Source organism: Agrilus planipennis, unplaced genomic scaffold (genome assembly GCF_000699045.2).
Source record: "Agrilus planipennis isolate EAB-ADULT unplaced genomic scaffold, Apla_2.0 scaffold85, whole genome shotgun sequence".
Lineage (NCBI taxonomy): Eukaryota > Metazoa > Arthropoda > Insecta > Coleoptera > Buprestidae > Agrilus > Agrilus planipennis.
Window position 1 is genome coordinate 701,348 of NW_020438910.1, and position 21,551 is coordinate 722,898.

At 35.3% G+C, this 21,551-nt stretch overlaps 1 protein-coding gene across 1 annotated transcript; it reads left to right on the forward strand.

The window, feature by feature from the left end:
* Positions 1–18,599, forward strand: LOC108733887 (multidrug resistance-associated protein 4-like). The gene is made up of 8 exons (XM_025973469.1): positions 1–435; positions 1,187–1,343; positions 2,495–3,817; positions 5,320–5,644; positions 7,607–7,757; positions 7,814–8,044; positions 15,944–16,893; positions 18,440–18,599. Exons 1-8 carry the CDS (start codon positions 150–152, stop codon positions 18,464–18,466), a joined length of 3,450 nt encoding a protein of 1,149 aa, XP_025829254.1. The 5' UTR covers positions 1–149; the 3' UTR covers positions 18,467–18,599.
* Positions 18,600–21,551: the final 2,952 nt, after the last annotated feature.

Below are 21,551 nucleotides of genomic sequence, written 5' to 3' on the forward strand. Positions count from 1 at the left end.
ATAGAATAGCGGAGCCTTTAGCTTTAGGGAAGTTACTGGATTTTTATACCACAAAAGATACTCATGTTACCAGAAACGAAGCATATATTTATGCGTGCGTAATAGCAGGAAGTTCTGTACTGTACGTAATCATATCTCATTTATACGCTATGGAAAACCAGCATTTAGGTATGCAAATGAGAGTTGCAGTCTGTTCGCTAATCTATAGAAAATCGTTGAAATTGAATCAATCGGCCTTTGAAGAAGTCAGTACTGGGCAACTGGTAAACTTGTTATCTAATGATGTGGATAGATTCGATTCTCTGTTGCTACATATTCACAGTTTATGGTTATGTCCCGTTGAAATCGTAATAATTATTATACTTATATATTTTCATGTCGGATTCACAGCAACTTTAGGATCCATATTTCTTGTTATCTTCTTACCAATACAAAGTAAGTATGAATCACATTTTTTTAATGAGTTAGGTAAATGGCACTATTTCAAGATTTAATACATAATTGCACAAAAATACAACAATAAAATAAAACAATAACATGTAGTTTTAGGTTTTCGCAAATCAAAAATTTATTTTAATTCGTTATCAGGTTAACCAAGGGTTCATTTTATAGATTTTTCAATTCTCTACAACTTTTGTACCTGTAGTAGTCAAAACTATTTTCTTGTTGGCTTTCGCCACAGAAAGTAGAAACTATATTTCTCGCATTTTTATAAGCAATAATTCTGATGTTATAATTATATACATTTTCATCTATGGGTCATGCTTTAAAACCCTGCACAGTCTGATACCTATTGGTTTTTATTGTAAAAATAGCTAGTTTCAAATCTCTATTCCCTGGTCTACAAGAGGCTTCCAATTCGTTGATTTTTTTAAATATATTAAGTTGATGTTTTAATAGTAAGGCACTTAATGGTCGTATTCCAATTAATTTTCTACAAAACTATTATTAGCTATTTGTCAAACATTATTATTACCTATTTTGTTACTTATTCTAACTGCAATTCCATTCCGATAAAATTGTTTGAATTTTTCAGCGTTAAAAAATTTCAAAAATGATGTTCACTTTTTTTTAGTTTTACTATTAGATTTTTTGAGTTATTAGATATATATTTTTTATATGTAGATACAACCTTTTACAGTTTATTTAATCAATGAATTGATCGATAAAGGTAATTTGTTTCTAGTTTGTTTGGGAAAAAGAATTTCTCTGTATCGTTTGAGAACTGCATTAAGAACAGATGAAAGAGTAAGACTGATGGGTGAAATAATTTCGGGAATAAACGTTATAAAAATGTACAGCTGGGAATGTTATTTCATGAAACTAGTAAAATTTATCAGAAGGTGAGTAAAATACAGCTGAACCATCGAGAGATGGCCCCTGACTTTCACTTCCGGCGCAGATGATAAATAGGAATAGCATTTGACTAGAAAAGGATGTCGCTCAAGCTCGGAAGAAATATCGAAATGCACAAGAAGTTGGTCAATGAGAACAGACTATTTACTCCAACTTTTTGTGTTTTTATTCTCTTTATTTAATCGTCCACTATATTAATTATGGAAATTACTGCCGGACTAGTTTGTGTGCGCCGAATTTTTAACTCGAAGAAGAGTTTACAGTTTATTTCAAGTAGTTAGAGATGTGACCTTGAAGGAATCTGCGCGAAGATAGAAAGAATACACACTAGGGGTGAGCAAGACAGAAATAGTTGGAACAAGCTTGAACGAGCAGAGCTCTCGATGGGCGGTCTTAGGAGATCGGCTAGAATTGTACATTACTAGACGAAAATATTTAGCAATTTGTTGAAACAAAAATGTATATAAATTAATAATAGAAAACAAGGCAAAAGTTGTATAGGTGTGTAAAGAGTTAAATTATTTAACTTGTTATTATTTTTGGCTAAATATGATTTTAAAAAAAGCATATTCTTAAATTTTAACGAGGTAGTTTAAATAATCATTGCTCTTCGTAACAGCATTAAACTTTGTCAGTGCGTATATTATACAAATATAAAAGATTTTAATTATTTTTTAATAATTACTGTTTTCTTGTTAGCGTTTACTGTCTATTTGAAACAATCCAAATTAAATTTTGTAAGCATAATATAAAGTAATTATGCAAAGTTCATAGCTCGGTGTCGTTTTAATTTTTAAATAGAATTGTTGGCTCTGAAAAGGGCCGTTTTAAGAAACAAGCGCTAAATATTTAGTGTATTTCCCTAATCTGTATCTTCAAAGTCTTCATCGTTTGAGTCAGAAGATTTCGACCGCTGAATCTTCAATGTGTATACATTTTCTTGCCTAATAACTTTTGCACACACTTTTCCATTTTTCGATAAAAGGGAAGGGGCATATCTCTAACTACTTGAAACGAACTGTGACTTGCCACCGTCCAATGCGCATTTGTAGACATTACAATGTGAGGGCCGCGTCTCGTTGGTTCAGCAGTGCTTAAGTTGATTATAACAATTTTTACTTTTAAAATGCTCTTTTAGGAAGGAAATTGATGAAATTTCTGCAGTTTCATTCATAAAAGGTATAACGTTAGCAATACGAATGTTTGCAACCAGAACATCTATATTTTTATGCATTGTGGCTTACCTATTATCAGGAAACGAAATAAATGCTAGATACGTTTTCGTCGTAACCTCGTATTATAATATTTTAAGGAAAACACTTATACTTCAATTCCCCAGTGGTATAAGGGAATTCGCCGAAGGATCTATATCGATCGAACGTGTTCAACGCTTTCTCTTATTTGAAGAAACTGAGCAAACCAACAAAAATAATAAGACTAATAATAATAATTCTCTCAGTAACACTATTACCGCAAATAAAACATTAGATGAAAATTCGAATAAGCCTCACGTAGAACTCGTTGTAAGGATTTTACTTAAGAATGTTTCAGCTAAATGGCCCTCTTCTGCCAAAATTAAAAACACCTTATCAAATGTAAATTTAGAAGTGACAAAAAATGAATTAGTTGCTGTAGTAGGTAACGTTGGCAGTGGAAAAACAAGTCTTCTTAATGTTATCCTAAGGGAATTGAAAATTTTGGATGGACATATAGACGTTCAAGGTAAGGTGTCGTATGCCCCTCAGGAACCTTGGTTCTTTTCAGGAACCATTAAACAGAACATAACTTTTGGAAGTGGGTATAACGAGAAAAGATATAGAGATGTTTTAAAAGTTTGCGCTCTAGAAAAAGACATCATGTCCTTTCCCAATGGCGATCGTACTTTATTGGGAGAACGGGGCGTTACTCTTAGTGGCGGTCAACGTGCTCGAATTAATTTAGCAAGAGCGTTATATAGAGAGGCTGATATCTACCTATTAGATGACCCTTTGTCAGCGGTAGATACGGAAGTCGGTAAACACCTGTTTGAAAAAGGTGTTACGGAGTTTTTAAAAAATAAATGTGTCGTATTGGTCACACATCAATTGCAGTATTTACGAAATGTAAACAGGATAATTGTAATGGAAGAAGGCACAATTACATTTCAAGGAGCTTATCAAGATTTACAACGTAAACAATTATGCTTAACCAAAGATACTCAGAAACTCGATAAAGAGGGATGTTTTATCGAACAGGGAATGTTGGAGACAACTTTATTTTCGGCAGTTACTAAGAAGATTTCTGAAAATAATGAGTCGGCTTCGGAAACCAAAGAATCTAAAAATATTGGTAAAATATCAGCAAAGGACTACCTAACGTACATTAAATCTGGAGGATCACTTGCAATAGCGATACTGATTTTACTTATGTTTCTTATCACACAGGGTTCTTCAAGTGGCGCTGACTACTTTGTTACATTTTGGTAAGTTGCATTCTGGTATTATAATACTTTATATATATATTTGTAATGTTAAGGAAATTTAAATTTTTTGACGTGACATCGTCTTATAATTCGATGGAGCCGGCTGCACGCACGAAAAAACATTACTCATGCGACGTTACCTCGCTCTGAGGCGTTCCATTTAAGGCTTGAAGTGCAAGCGAGAGCGCGGAACGAGCGACAACGAGGCACAATCGGCCTCCGCGTTCGGCAGCGTTCGACATCTGTCTCTCTCCTACTTGAGTGAGCGATGCGTCCGCGTGGACAGCTGTTATACAATAATACATTTCCATTTACCTCCTTCTCTATATCCATACAAAATATCTATCAAACAAATAAAATTAAAATTTTCTTTTGAAAAATGAAACCATTCCATCAGTATTTTCTTATGATGTTGTCACGTTCAACTATCGTCAGTAAACCGACTTTACAGACAACCGATTTTTTTTTCTAATTTATTTTAATTGGATATCACGAATTCCTTATAAAAGCAAAATTTGGTGAACGTGTGGAATGTTTTTCCAACCACGTCACGTCTATCTGATCTGAAAATATCAAATGTTTCTCTGAAGTCTGTACTAACCAACTGAACTCTCAAAATCTTTTGAACAAAGCGTATAACATTTAAAACGTTTTAAATTGCATTTATTGGACTTATATTACTTTATTACATATTTAATTCCATAATTTTTTCTCAACTTGCCACATGTGAACATTTGATCCAATGAAATTGTCGATAATAGAAAGTTTCTTTGCTATTGGCAAGTTGATACATGAGAAAAATCATAGAATTTAATGAAGTTATTTTGAACAGCTAACTCATTACAAAAATTGTCCAAAATTTGTCCAAAAAAGATCCAAACACACTTTTCCGCATTATTTTAAAAAATACAGATTTTATATAAAGAACAGTTGTATATAAAATTTCTATAACTTATCAATACCAACAAGGAAACCTACCGAGGTGGCCACTGTCGAATTAGTAGCGGTTGTAATCTGTTAATCTAAATCAGAAATGATGAAATACGTATTTTTTGCGGGAAAACATTTTTAAGGAGTGAAAATAACCCCCCCAAATTGCTATTCCATAGGAGTAATTTTTGGGTTTCACGTATCACATATTTCTGATTAATATTTAAAAAAACGGCCACGAAAAGTGCTTGTAATCGCACATGTAAGAAACTAAAGAAAATATAATTTCGAAGGGTTAAAAATTAAAAAAATTGAATTGCAAAAAATCTATTGATTATTTTCTAATGGGGACAATTTTATTAAAAAATGGTAAAAACTGATTACTAAATACATGTCTGAATTTTTCAAAAAAACATTTTTTTTTTTCATTTTCAACTTTTTAGTTTCTTTTTGTTTTCCTAAAATAACGTAGACATCTATCATCTGTACTTTTTCCTAATTTTATTTATTGATACATAATAATATAAGCGAATTATCAATAATATTGAAATTACATTACATTTCATTTTTAGGGTAAACGTCGAACAAGACCGTAAATCTCAATTAAAGAATGATACGCTAAGTGGAATAATGGAGTACATAGACCGCAATGGACTGTCGATTTTTGGGACGATAGTATCATTAAATGTTCTTCTTAGTATATCAAGTACATTTTTGTTTTACTGGTATTGTATGAAAGCCTCAAAGAAACTACATCATAAAATGTTCTCACATATCGTCTACGCTAAAATGATATTCTTTAACCTAAATCCTTCTGGAAGAATTTTAAACCGATTTTCTAAGGATATGGGAAATATCGACGAAAAACTGCCTGATGTTCTTGTCGACTTAATACAGGTAATTGATAATTAAAAGTTTTAATCAAATTATATGCTCACATTGATTTTTGAATAAATTGATAAAATTTAGACTATTTAAAATTATTTTTAGCATTTGCAAAAAACAATCAACCAAAATGGCATTCTTATTATAAATTTTTAAACTGTGCTATTGGGACTCCTGCAAACTTAAACAAAGAATACACCTTACATAAAAAATATACAGAAGACAAAAGTAAACTGTTTCTTTACCACACAATGACACAATAATAATTTTTAAACGTACGTCGAACAATATTTAACATATAATAACTTTACAACAAGATAGTGTCAACAAAGAAAAAATAGATCGATTTGATCACAAAAATCATCACTTTAAATAGTATTATTTTAACATGATTCTTACTTTCAACCATTGGATGTTAACCTTTCATAAACAATTAAGATAAAAAGCAATTTTTTTGCTTACAAAATGTAAACTAAAGGAGCAGTCTCTTTGACATCAACAGAAGGATTGTCGGGAATTAAACTTACAATTATCATAAGGTTGTCAGTCCTAATACTGGTTGGACACGTACCTCCACTTTTTCCTATCCTGAGATTTTCCCTAGCATTTCCCTAAAACTAGAGCAACCCACATCCTTAACCATCTGCGAACAGTAATCTAATCTAAGCCTACATCTAACCCTTTTAACTCCCGTATTTACCTCTAATATGTTTCTGACTAGACCTTCATGCCTGAGAAGGTGTCCTGCCAATCTATCCCACCTAGTTCTTATTGACTTCCATAGAGTCCTCAGTTCTCCTGTTCTTTCTAATACCTCATTATTTGTTCTCCTTCTCTATCAACGGTATCCTCATCATTCGCCGGTAACACCACATTTCGAACGCTTCTAACCTTTTCTTCTCCGCAGCGCCCACCGTCCATGTTTCGCACCCATACAGCGCCGCGCTCCAAACATACACTCTCAACAATACAATTTCTAAATTAACCGTTCGCAAGCATAGAAGTGACTACTTTTTACTAAAGGCGACTCGACCCTGTGCTATCTGCTTTATATACCTACTACACCTTCCGTCCTGATTTATTTGACATCCTAGATACCTAAAATCAGCTACTTCTTCTAATTTTTCGTCACCTATCTTTAAAATCACTCTTTCTCTACCTTTTCTTCCCTTGCATACCGCTATTTTTGTTTTACTTTTATTTATTTTCATACAGTACTGTTCTGTTAATAGCGCTTGCATTTTATTTAAAGCTATTTGTAACTCCTCCTTGATAGATGCTAATACTGCTATATCATCTACAAATGTAAGCATACTAATCTTTTGTCCCTGTATACCTATCCTCACAGTTGTACTGTCTTTGATGATGCTGATCGCGTCTTCGATGTATGCATTAAAAACTAGCTGTGACAGTATGCATTCTGGTCTAACATCCTTCCTATTATTTACCTCTCAATGTTGCTGCTTCAGATTTATAACTGTCTGTTGCTCTTTATACAAACTAAGTATCACTCTTCTATCTGTATAACTCATCCCTACTTTTTTATATGTATTCAACAGGTCCCTTTTAATATAGTCAAAAGCTTTTTATAAATCTACAAATCCTATGTATGCACCCTTTCCTTTTTTCTATCGTTTTCTCTATTGTTACCCGTTAAGCTAGAATGGTCTCCTCTATTTAAATCGTTATGCACGCAACTCCGAAACGTTTTTATAATTCGACAAAATGAGATGATCACTTCATTGGTCATAAGGCGTTACTGACCGAAATTGTATTTAAATTAAATGAAAAGCGAAAGGCAAATTATAAATTTGTAATAGTTACTTAGAAATCTATGATTGTAGAATAGGCAAATAAAAATCATAAATCGATACTTTATTGTATTATAAATAATTAATTTGTATTTTACTTCTTCTTTACTCTTTTCTAACCATCACCTAAATACATTTTTATGAAAATTTTACTCTTTTCTAGATGGGTCTAAGTATTCTTGGAACAATCACAGTCATTATAATAGTTAATCACTGGATCGTTATAGTAGCAGCTGCCATGTTAATTTTGTTTTATTTTCTGAGGAAATTTTACTTATCTACTAGTTTGAGTATAAAACGTTTAGAAGGAGTTAGTGAGTAATAATGACATTTATTAACTAATAGGCACAAACTTTATCATCATTTTTAGCTCGCAGTCCTGTTTACACGCATCTAAATGCTTCTCTCCAAGGTTTAAGTACCATACGAGCGTTTGGAGCTGAGGAAGCATTAACAAGTCATTTTGACGAATACCAAAATTTAAACAGCTCAGCAACTTATCTTTCCATAGCATGCACAAGAGCATTCGGATTTTGGCTTGACATGATTTGTGCAATGTTTATAACAAGTGTTACCTTCAGCTTTTTGATGATGAAAAACGGTAAGGACGATTGTTTCTTCCATTCCTTATATGGTTATACGTTGCACGGTGTTTTGAGAAAGTTTGCTTTCAATACTTGCTTTCAGACTCGTTCATTAAATTCAGCAAGCATTTTTTAAACAATTTAAGACCCCCCCCCATCCTTGTTACGTTTTCTACGTTTCAGGATGCCCCACTATTATTATTATGCTAGTTTACGACTTCCTCCTCACATTTACATTTAGTTCATTGCAATGATTTGATACAATTTTATTATTCATTTATTAAGAAAGTAGATACAGGGCGAATCATAATTATTGGTACAAACTTAAGAAGGTGGTGAGGAGCATCAAACTAAGCAGTTTTGACTCACTTCCGGAGAAGTGCCGTTTTGGCACGAGAGAAATTAAGAAAAAATTTGGCAATGTTTTACTAGGACATGTTACGAAAAAGCTTAACCCTGCTTTCACACAGACGATATTTTGCCGTGGCCGTGCACGGCAACGGTGCCGTGTATAATAGTGATACATTGGTTTATATGCAAGCTTTCACAAAACACGGTTTGCTGCCGTAGCCGTGCACGGCTGCCGTCGCAGCACGGCATGGGGACTGCAACGGCACGGCGCCGTGGCCGTGCACGGCAACAGTGAGACAAGCAAGTGTATAGAAGTATTCACACGTGCCGTGTGTTCACACGGCAAAAATTGTTTTCAGGATCGTTTTTCTCTCTGAATTGTGCAGTTAACAGAAGAAATTATATAGTGTGGCGGATAATAACACCGCTATATTTAATTTAAAACATATATTTGACTAAACATTATATTACACCCTTTTGTAAATATTTCTACTCGAATTCTTTTGTATCTGTCTTTCTATTATTATTATTATTCTCTGTGAAAATATTTGGAACAGTGTCTTTATCAAGNACCCGAACCACCACCCACCCATTCCCACGATTCCTGAAAGCAGGCTGAAGAGGGCCTTCCGGCATAGTCCGGAGGGACTGCCCGCCCACCAGCATTACTAGCTGGTGGGAATGAAACACCCAAAAGTTTTTTTTTAACCATACCCATGTTAACGTTTAATTTACCGAGCGGCATAACCTAGAGGTTTAAACCAATGCTCCCAATTGCATTCGGGAGAACACGGGCTCAATTCTGGGTCCGTCTGTCCCGGTCCAAGTGTTTCTGTGACTTCCTTGGATCACTTAGGGAAATGTTGGGGCAGTAAAATTCTTCTGTCTTCATTTCATCCGGTTCATCTATCTTATCCCAACCTCCACGAACAATTCCTAAAATGAGGTTGAAGAGGGCATTCTACCCTAATCTCCGGCATAGTCCGGAGGGACTACCCGTCCACCAGCATTAGTAGCTAGTGGAAATAAAACACCCAAAAGTTTTGTAACGTTTAATTTGCAATTGCTTTTTGTTCTGCGTCTTTTTTTTCCATTGTTTTAATAACTTTCTAATTATTTATGAATGAGTGTCCTTGACTTCAATTGGGGGAGAATGGGTTTTATTGTAGCTTAACACGATTTATTTATTTTTTTTGTTAATTCGTAATATCGTGTCAAAAAAATTGTCGTATAAATGCCATAAAAGTGCGAGGACCAAGGTCATGTTATTATTTCATTTGTGGTTAGTGTGGGTGGCACGAAATTGACTTTAACAATTATTGAATGTTCATGAGCATTAAGATACTATTCAAATTAAACACAGACGGAACTCTAGTCGTTTAGAAAACACGTTAGTTTGCGTGCTTTGTCTCTATCACTTGTATCATAATTTGTTTGTATTACGAATAAACGAACACGTTGCTTCTAGATATATTTATAATCTATAATATCATTAAATTTACAAATGCACGATGCAATCAGTTGATAAAATTACGAACTCCCAACAAGCAATTTGAAAGGAATTATTTGTCTACACTTAAGTAATCGTCTTTTTTGTGTTCTATATCTTCTGTAACCTTCAAATCATCTTCGAATGTATTTTAATCCATTCTTCTTTCTAATATCGAAAAAATATTGAGTATTTAAAGAAAATTTCCGATTTATTTCCTCGACCAGGTCCTTAGCCAAAAGTGGGATACCGGGCATACAGTGGTATATCATCAACGATTTGGGGGGACAATTTGTAATTCTGTTTTAGTACGCAAAAATACCAAGCAATAAAGGAAAGGAAGGATTTGAACACTGTAGACGGGATATACGTTATTAATAGAGCCAGAGAATCCCTTATTTCAATAAGGCAAGAGGAAGACGTAATTCTAAATTTAATAGAAAGTGCCAAAATTTTTGCTAGAAAAGTTAAAATTAATCCAGAACAGGATTTTTTGACATGGCCGAAAACGAAGACCTCCTGCAAAAAGAATTTTTAAGCGTTTAAGATAAAACTACAAACTTTTTACAAGATAAATTCAAAATGGATATAGAACGTTTGAATTGAATATCAAACATTCTCACAAACCTTTTAGACAAAAAAAATATTACATGTGAAAATACTAATAAATTGATTTTGCTGTATCCACCTGATCACATGCTTAAGTTCTAAGCGCTTCTTATGCAGTTAGAGATATTATTTGATATATGCTCTTCAACACAAGGTATCATGAAGTTAGCTGCTAAGTATGAAATAGCTGTTGGGGAAGCTTTTCGTCTTTGTCAGCTATTATTTACAGCGAGCTTATCGGCGGCTTCGAACGACAAAAATTTTAGTTTACTTAAAATATTTAAAAATTCGACGAGGTCCATCATTAAAGAGGAGAGACATGATGCCTAACAATGATAAAAAACGAAAAAAACCTTTACGATTCTCTTGACCTAAACAATATGGTGAATTTATAGACGATTTAAACCCAAATTGATCTTCCCCTAATAGTTCCTCCGCCCTTTTTTCTATTCTCCTCTGTACAATTCTAGTTAAGATTTTTAACGCAGGGGAAGTTAAGCTATTTGTTCTAAATGTCTCGGCTATATCCGTGCCTCTCTTTTTAGGTATGATTACTGCAACGTTCCGTTTATAATCCTCTAGGACTTTCCTCGTCTCATAAATGTGACCAACTAGCTTAAACATACGATCTCTAACCTCTTGTCCTGCATGTTTTAGAATTTCCCTATTTTGTACTTCTTCGCCTGTCTTGTTTTTGTATTTCCGCCTTTCTTCTATTAATCCTAAAATCTCATTTGTTATCCAGGATTTCCTACTTTCGTTTCGTTAAAGACCTAGTACGAGGGTGGATTGATAAGTTTCCGGCCTAACCAAGAGATGACGCCACTAGGCCTACCTTGAGGTGACATTCTATAGTACCATCCTTGGATAGCTTGTAGCTATAGTTTCAGCCCGATCTCCTTGCTAGTGTAGGTTTGACAGCACGCTGAACAAGACGCCTCTGTGGTTTTCGTAAAAATGGAAAAGCAGGAAAATCGTGCTGTCATCAAATACTTTTATTTGAAGGGGTTAACGCCGAAGGAAATTAAAAAAGAGATGGACTCAACACTGGGGACATCCTCCCCGTCATATTCAACCGTTAAGCAGTGGGTTTCCGAGTTTAAAAAGGGTCGTGTGAGCACCTCTGATGGGCCTCGCTCAGGACGCCCCGTTGAGGTCACAACTCCAGATATGATCGAAAAAATTCATCAAATAGTGCTGGGAGACCGCAGATTGAAAGTGCGTGAGATAGCTGAGACCTGTAAGATGTCATATGAACGTGTGCAACATATTTTGCACCAACATTTGCATATGGAAAAGCTCTGTGCAAGATGGGTGCCGCGTTTGCTAACAGTCGACCAAAAATTGATTCGAAAAAACATTTCTACCGCAAATTTGTCATTGTATAAGCGTAATCCAAGCGAATTTTTGCGTCGATTCGTAACCGTTGACGAAACGTGGGTCCACCACTACACTCCTGAAACCAAAGAACAGTCTAAACAGTGGATTGGACCAGGGGAACCAACTCCAAAGAAGGCAAAAACAATTTTTTCGGCGAACAAGGTTATGGCTACTGTTTTTTGGGATGCAAGAGGTATTATATACATTGATTACCTTGCAAAGGGTAATACTATCACTGGTCAATACTACGCAGACTTATTGCAACGTTTGAGCCACGAGGTGAAAATTAAACGACCTCATCTGGCGAAGAAAAAAATCTTGTTTCATCACGATAACGCACCAGCGCACACGTCAATCGTTGCGACGGCTAAAATCAACGATCTAAAGTTTGAATTGATGCCGCACCCTCCTTACTCTCCAGACCTAGCCCCGAGTGACTATTTTCTGTTCCCTAATCTCAAAAAATGGCTTGGCGGTAAGAGATTTGCGGACAATGAAGAAGTAATCGAAGCTGTAAATGGTTATTTTGAGGAGCTTGACGAATCAGTCTATAGAGATGGCATTAATAGACTGGAACACCGCTATGAGAAATGTATCAGCCTTGGAGGAGATTATGTTGAGAAATAAAAAAAAAAAATTTTTAAAAACCTTGTTTTTCTTGGTCAGGCCGGAAACTTATCAATCCACCCTCGTATATCTGCAGCTGCTGACTTTAGGTACGTTTTAATGCAGTTCCAGTCTATCTCTATGTCCCTGTCATTCGTTTCTACTGCTGCCTTTAGTATTTCGTCCTTGTACCTAGCCTATCACGCGCAAGACGTCTCCTACCTTCCCTCTTTTTCAGAATTTGTAATTTAAGGTTGGTCCTTCACTTGATTTTTTAATCTTTGCCGAACAAGTATGTAATCTAACTGGCATCTCCTTAAATCACCTGGCATTTTCCACGTATAGCGCCTCCTAACGTGATGATTAAAGTATTCGCGACGTTTAAGTTATGTTTATTGCCTAATCCAAAAGAACCTGCTGTTGTACCGTGTTTACCTTCACCTATTATTGCGTTGAAGTCTCCTACAGCTAATAAGTTTTCATGCCCTTTCACTAAACTTAATACGTCTTCTATATCTTCATAAACCCTTTCTACGCCTTCATCATTGTAAGATGATGTAGGCATGTAAACCTGCACTAATACCATTTTTACCGGCTTCTAGTTCAATTTAACCATAACTATCTTATCGCTTTTTTGTAAATAACTTTCTACACTCTGCACATTACAATTCCTATCCCCGAGTTACCTTCCACCGATCCTGTATGTATTATTATAAGGTCTCCAATCCAGAAGTCTTCAGATTCGCACCAACAGACTTCACTAATGCTTACTATATCTAATTCTCCTAATTGTCCTAAAATTCCACTCACCTAACGTTTGTGTATTACCCCAAAAATGAAAGTGCAGTGAAGATAGTAAAGGACCGCGTCGTCGTCTTCAGCAAGACAAATTGAGTTCCATAAAAATGGTAATATAGAACCACAAATATATAATTTACATAAAGCCTTATATTCCGTGATAGTACTACTAAAATAATATCTCAGACCACATATATTTCTTTCCACCCTGGTGTGTATGCTATTTTCCAGCTACCCTCGGCCAGAAAGTGAAACTTTCTTGGGTAAATAATTTAGCGTCATGTTCGTCAAGAGAAAAGTCGCAAAAACTCTCGATTTGTACAAAGTAATATTGTCACGCACAATTTGGAAACGGTATCTTTATTTTAACTACCTGATTTTAATGCAATTTAATTATTTTGGTGTGACTGGGGGGTCAGGTACTAAGATGACAAGATAGGCAAGTTTTAAAACAACAACAACTTTATTATAAAAAAGTATTATAGAGAATTGAATATTTACAAAAAGGATCTTCCTCTCAATGTAGATCAATACACAAAAAACTAATTAGGAGGTCTACTTACATTTTTAGGAGCGCCGAAATCATCATCGCCCAGGGGGTAGTGTCACCAACATTCAGAGTTTGCCACCTGTTACTCTTTTAAGGGTAGACTTTATCCCTTCGCGTTCCGGAATCGACTGATTGCGATCAGACTATCGATTCCCGTTCACGCGCCAAACTTTTTGATGAACCAGTGATTATTTGTCCATAGTTCAACATGGGCCATTCACTAGTTCTAGAAGTTTCTCTGGTTTAGCTGATTTAATGAAAAAACCGACGAACTCCTTTTTGATGAATTCACGAAGTTCAATAATTTTCCCAATGACCAAAGCTATCGAACTGGCGTCAAATTCCGCTTGCAAATAGATAGTTGTTTTCACTTACCGCCTCGTTGCTGTGTAATACCAAATACGCTTATATTGCAAGTAAATGAACTCGATATCCGTTTTATGAATTTGAAAAGAATAGCAACGTTATAATTATGAAATATTTAATTGATTTTGAAATATGTTTTGAAGTCAAAAATGGTTTTTTGAATTTCCTTAAAACTTCACTCCGTGACAATATAGATACTTTTACATCATTAAATAGAAATGCCGCGTATTTTGTATTAATTATAGCTTCTTGGGTTGTGTTACTTCGAATTAAATTAATGTTCAGAACGGTCCAGAATAGAACATGGATCTTGGCTCACCCGGAATCACTCGTATCTACGTCCCTGAATGGCACGGTAAACCGATATACTTATCAATATTAACCGGACCAAAATTCCGCTTTCTCCAATATAGTGCGCGTTCTTCCATCATAAAAGAATACGCGGGATTTTGCGCTGGAATTGTCATAACTCATAACTAATCTACTGACGTGGTTGAAAAAACATTTCACACATTCTCTAAATTATGCTGGGGAACGGACAACTTCACACATTGTAAGAGCAGTGTGGTGTTATATTTGAATCATTTAAATCGGCTGTTACCGTAATGCAAGATAAGTCAAACTAATCAAACTGGGTGGCCAGCATGGTCGCCGAATTTAAACCTTTTAGGTGTTTTCATACCTTACAATTTGGAAAATTGAGTCTATATAAACGGGCCTCAAAACTTAAATGACTTTAGGTCCCGTATCAAAGCGGAAATTCGATAAATTACGCCAGAACTCTCAACTCTCAGGTCTCAGGGCCCATTAGCCCATTGTTCATAACATATAACATAACATAACACTTTAAACCAATGCTATGATAAATTCCAAATAGTAAGCTCTCGGTAGAGCCGCAAATATCTGTTATTGGCGATTTTTTCAGTTCTAGACATTTGTCAAAATTCATGATAACAGAATTGACACGATTCTTTAAGTAGAGTTGTATATTTCCCTTCAGAGTACAGTTATGAACATGCCCTATTCCAAACGCATTATACTAACATTCCCACTAAATATTTGTTGGAAATATTACAGCAATGTTCTATCATTATCATAAGGTCGTCAGTCACACACCTCCACTTTTTCCTATCCTTAGCTAATATTCGCCTTTCCCTAAAACTAGAACAACCCATATCCTTAACTATCTACAAACAGTAATCTAATCTAGGTCTACCTCTACCCCACCTAACTTCCGTTTCTGCCTCTAATATGTCTCTGACTAGACCTTCATGCCTGAGAAGGTGTCCTACTAACCTATCTCGCCTATTTCTTATTGACTTTCATGAGCCCTCTGTTCTCGTACTCTTTCTAATACCTCTCCATTTCTAACATTCTCTATCCACGCTACCCTCATCATTCGCCTGTAACACCATATTTCGAACGCTTTTAACCTTTTCTTTTCCGCCGCGCACACTGTCCATGTTTCGCACCCGTACAGCGCCGTTCTCCAAACATGAAGTAAAGCTCTTAAAACGTTTCGCATTCGATTCCCTTTTTTTTATTTTTATATGAAATTTAGAGAATATTGAATCGCTACATCTTTGATGTTTAACATGTTTGTAGTATACCTATTTCGTAAAAATTACAGGCAGGTCTTTGTAAATAATGTTAGATACTTGATAAAATAAAAAATTACTTCAAAATTTCACGTTTTTGAAACACCCCAACGTATAGATTCACAGATTAACTTTAATTTTCATAACTATGGCTTATTTATTGTTTCAGTTAAGTACAGTGGCAATATTGGTCTTGCAATAACTCAAGCATCGGGCTTAACAAAAATGTTCCAGAAATGTATTCGCCAGTGGAGCGATCTTGATAATCAAATGATCTCAGTAGAAAGAGTTACAGAATATATGAGGATAGAAAAGGAATTCGAGCCGGGAGCATCAGTTCCAAATGACAATTGGCCATCCGAAGGGAACATCAAATTTAAATCGGTCTGTCTTCGGTATTCACCTACGACTCCGTGGGTATTAAAAGATTTAAACTTATCTATACGTGCCAAAGAAAAAGTTGGAATTGTGGGAAGGACGGGAGCAGGAAAATCCTCTCTTATATGCGCTTTATTTCAACTATGTGAAAATACTGGTCAAATTATAATAGACGATGTAGATATATCAACAGTACCACTAAACTATCTACGTTCTAAAATTTCTATAATTCCTCAAGAACCTGTTCTCTTCTCGGGAACTGTAAGAAAAAATTTAGACCCTTTTGGAGAGTATTCTGACGTAGTTCTGTGGAACGCACTCGAGCAAGTCGAATTGAAGCAAGTAGTAATCGAACAAGGGCTTGGTTTAGATAGTAAGATATCTGAAGGAGGATCGAATTTCAGTGTCGGGCAGAGACAACTTTTTTGCTTGGCTCGTGCAATAATAAGAAATAATAAAATATTGGTGTTAGATGAAGCCACCGCAAGTGTAGATCAACAGACAGATTTACTTATCCAGAAAACCATTAGAAAACGATTTGCGGACTGCACCGTTCTAACTATAGCTCATAGGTTACATACAATCATGGATTCCAGTAGAATACTTGTATTAGAAGATGGTGCAGTGGCAGAATATGATCATCCCCACGTTTTATTACAAAATCCCTCAGGATCACTTTATAGATTTGTTGATAAAACCGGATCTATTCTAGCAAAACAATTGCAAGAACTAGCAAAAGAGGTATGATTGTCATAATTTTATTGAATAAATTTGAAGCCTGTCCACCAAAAATTTCAACAAGCAAAAATTAACAAAAATTTTCATAACTGAGATGTTTATTTATTATTTATTTCGATATTAATCCAAAATCGTTCACTAGGCGTAATAGGTTACCTATTAGGTAATCTCTAATTCTAATTGCAGTCCATCGTCTTATTTGGTTTTTGAGGAAGTAATATTTTCGTTTGAATTTAAAATAATTGTATACCTTACCTTATCTTAATAAGTACCTTATACACTTTAAGGGGTTAGAAATCAAAATAACTGCTCTTGCTCGTGAATCAGAAGAGTATCAATTGATAAAAAATTTTTTTTGCAAACATTTTAAGTTAATCTATCATAGAAAATCAAATTTTTAAAATATAGTAGTTTGTTTCTTTAATGTGGTTATTTCTTTTTAAAGGTACTTTAGTCTATTTAAAAATTTTAGTGTGTTTAATTCTAACTNCGCATCGCTCACTCAAGTAGGAGAGAGACAGATGTCGAACGCTGCCGAACGCGGAAGCCGATTGTGCCTCTTTGTCGCTCGTTCCGCGCTCTCGCTTGCACTTCAAGCCTTAAATGGAACGCCTCAGAGAGAGGTAATGCCCCATGCATCATGTTTTTTCGTGCGTGCAGCCGGCTCCATCGAATTATAAGACGTTGTCACGTCAAAAAATGTTTTCGAGAGGTGACTCAATAGTCAAAGCTAGATGATTTCGATATTCAATCCCTCGCATTAGAATGAAACTAATATTTCTAGGACTAACCCTCGAAATCGAATTAAATAATACCTCTTCTTATACATTATATGTTTATGTTTTTGCAGTTTTGTGCTTTTATGTTTAAATTATTTTGTTAATACAAAACTCGTTTGCCAAACTTGCCGAAGAGAAAGTACTATAATTTTCATTTATTTACAAATATTACTAAAAGGTATGATTGTCATAATTTTATTGAATAAATTTGAAGCCTGTCCACCAAAAATTTCAACAAGCAAAAATTAACAAAAATTTTCATAACTGAGATGTTTATTTATTATTTATTTCGATATTAATCCAAAATCGTTCACTAGGCGTAATAGGTTACCTATTAGGTAATCTCTAATTCTAATTGCAGTCCATCGTCTTATTTGGTTTTTGAGGAAGTAATATTTTCGTTTGAATTTAAAATAATTGTATACCTTACCTTATCTTAATAAGTACCTTATACACTTTAAGGGGTTAGAAATCAAAATAACTGCTCTTGCTCGTGAATCAGAAGAGTATCAATTGATAAAAAATTTTTTTTGCAAACATTTTAAGTTAATCTATCATAGAAAATCAAATTTTTAAAATATAGTAGTTTGTTTCTTTAATGTGGTTATTTCTTTTTAAAGGTACTTTAGTCTATTTAAAAATTTTAGTGTGTTTAATTCTAACTCTTTTATTATTTTACCCTTGATTATTTGTAATTTTGTTATTTACGTTTCTTATAGAGTTTTTGCTTCCTTTCATTAATTATCTTATATTTTGTTTTCTTGTCTTAGGCCTACGATATAAGTCAAAGTCGGTGACAACGTAATCACGTATGCTGATAAATTGAAGGTAGTCCTTGTAGGATGCTGTTTTGAAGTTCAAAAATAAATACAGAATGTGTTTGAATGTTTTAAGTACGGTTCTATGTATTATATACATATAATGTATTTTTAANTTAGTTTTCCTCATATTTATACATTTTTGATATTCAGGAATTTTTAAGAGCTAATACGGTAGATATAACGTAGATTCTTCTAGAAAAGACATTTCTTAAATTTATGTGGATTCACTGACGAGGGAAATAGAATAAAATAATTCGAAGAGGTCTATATTCTGTCGAAACTGCCAGACGCGGATCGCGATTTCGATCTTTTTGGATCTCATCAGCGCGTCGCGTCGCAGGGAAATAGAGTTTCTAGAAGGCTAACGGCTAGCAGTAATCTTGATAAAAGGGTAGTTGTTTCATTGGAAATAACTACAGGGTGTTTCTGAATTAAATGGCAATCTTTGGATGGTGTTAATTAGAAGAAATATGAGTAAAGTAACATGGTTAAGGGACATAAAATATTTTCCAGAAGGAGTTACAATCCGAAGCCGGCCCTGGGCGTGAAATGGCAACGTACAGTGAAATTGCAAAAACAACTAAGTACTTAAATCGATGGACAATGTAAACAGTCATGGTTGTGGAACGACTAATAAAATAAATATCAACAGCTTATTACGACACATAATGTTTAGACACCCATTACGATAAAAATTAATTAAGTAACAACTTGTCGCTGATGGTATGCATTGCTATTTAAAATACACCTCGACATGGTATTAAGAACACAAAAGAAGAAAAAACTTAACGTTACTTAAACATTAATTGATAAATTTCCAAACCACTCTTGAGGTTGTAGTCGTTTAATGACTATCGGAAATTGTGGTTCTGATAAGAACAGGTTTTATAAGATCGTTGAACACATTTCTGCATCCATGATGGATTTTGACACTATTGCAGCATCCGTGGTTGACACTATTACAACATCCAAGGGTTGACACTATTGCAACATCCAAATAAGAGTGAGCCTTGTGTTAGACTAATTTATTGAACTTTTTACATCCTATTTATACCAAATTTATTTACATTGGTTTTATGGTACTAGATGTTTCAGCAATTTACGTTTGTGTGTATAAATGTCTATGACCTAGTTGGTCGCATTGTGTCCCAAAAGGTATTGCTAAAATGCGTTTAACTTTTTTCACCAAACAAAGCAATCAACTGGATTTAGATCTAAAGTGATCCCAGAGGCAACGAAATGGATCCACTATGCAGAACCATAACTCGAGGTCGGATAGGACAAAGGGGGCAATTTGACTGCTGAGCTGTCCACAGATGCTGGAGCAGCGGTAGCAGGGTGAGTTTGATTGGTCTGAAAAAAAAACAATCTTTTGGGTGTTTCATTTCCACCAGCCACTAATGCTGGGGGGCGGGCAGTCCCTCCGGACTACGCCGGAAGTTAAGGCGGGAGGTTCTCTTCAGCCTCCTTTCAGGAGTTGTGGGAATGGGTGGTTGGTGATTCAAGTGAAAAAGATGAGAAATAAAGACAGAAAAGAATGAAATATTATCTGTGGAATATTACTGCCCCAACATTTGCCTAAGTGATCCAAGGAAACCACAGAAAAACTTGGACCAAGACAGACGGACCTGGAATTAAACCGACGTCCTCCAGAATGCTAAGCAATGGTTTAAACCTCTCGGCCATGCCGCTCGGGACCTAGAGGTTGTTTGCGGTTTATCGGACAGTGCTGTAGCGTATTTTTCCATCAAAAGGTATAGTTGCTTGTCAACTCACAAATGTAGCATGTGTTTAGCTAAAAAATTGAGATCAGTCATCCAGTCTATTTACGAGACTGAAATTGAGTGGAGATATAACAAGGGTCTATTTACAAGACGGTAGTCTAAACGGGAGAAGAGAAACTCTTTTTTTTAAGGTTAACCTCGAGGTGGGGAAATCTTCTAAAGACACCCCCCAAAAGGGGTGTAGTGTCGGATTCACTCCCGATGGGGGCGCCTACCGACTAAAAACCCTCCCCGAATTAGTAGATCAACCTAGCGGCTATAACTACCGGGAGAAAATGAGAGAAGTTTGGGGAAGGGGAGAAGGTTGAGTGGAAGATGGGTAAAAGAGAAACTCGAAGAGCATTCGTTTATACGGGCTGCAATAAGATCACAAAAAGGCATAGGGACCATAAAAATAATATCGGTCGTTAGCTCGGTGTTCACTGAACTCTCGCAGGTAGCGGTATCATCAAGAAATCGTATTTCTGGTCAATATTTCGAGCCAAATACCTTAATGTAAGACGGTTACTATAAGCGCCTTGTAAAAACGAAATCAAGAGGAAAGCAGTAATGTAGCGTGAATTTCTGCCACCCCGAGCGAAGCCAAAATTTGCCGCCCTTCCTATTTTTACAATTATGTAAGATCTTTTATTTAAATTGGTCGGGACTGCAGTGAATAGGTGTACAAAAAAAACTTATATTTTTAATTTAGCCCTTGTGGAGATTTACAAATAACTGTAAAGATTTCGGTTCTTCAATCTAGATTATACGGGATCTTCAGTATTTTTAATGTCTCATTCTTTCCGTATCTTCGCAATAAGTTTTAATAACTCTCCACGCCCCTCCACGCTACGCCACTAAGAGGAAAGGAACACTTGTAACAGTTTATTAGGGTAATATATCATAATTGAGGCTATAGCTTGTTTGGGCCATCTACCAGTTTATGTATTAATTATACGTATAATATCGGTACATGAATTTCTTTGACTAGAACGTAAACACTGCACGAACTAGCTGAAATTGGTGGCAATGTTGTTTACCCTTTTCCCTGACGAAAAAATTAGCTCAAAATATATCCTGCGCAGCATTCTTACTTTTTTATTTCATTAAAATTATAGTCAATCTAATTGATGGCTTCATGTCTCATCTACACCGAGCGGCATGGCCTAGAGGTCTAGACCATTGCTTAGCATTCGGGAGGACGCCGGTTCGATTCCGGGTCCGTCTGCCTTGGTCCAAGTTTTTCTGTGGTTTCCTTGGATCACTTAGGCAAATGCTGAGGCAGTAATATTCCACAG

Coding starts and splice junctions, on each gene's coding strand:
- LOC108733887 (XM_025973469.1), top strand. CDS start 150: ATGGAAAACCAGCATTTAGGTATGCAAATGAGAGTTGCAGTCTGTTCG. Junction 1,344..2,494: donor CTAGTAAAATTTATCAGAAG/GTGAGTAAAATA, acceptor ATGCTCTTTTAG/GAAGGAAATTGATGAAATTT. Junction 5,645..7,606: donor TTCTTGTCGACTTAATACAG/GTAATTGATAAT, acceptor ACTCTTTTCTAG/ATGGGTCTAAGTATTCTTGG.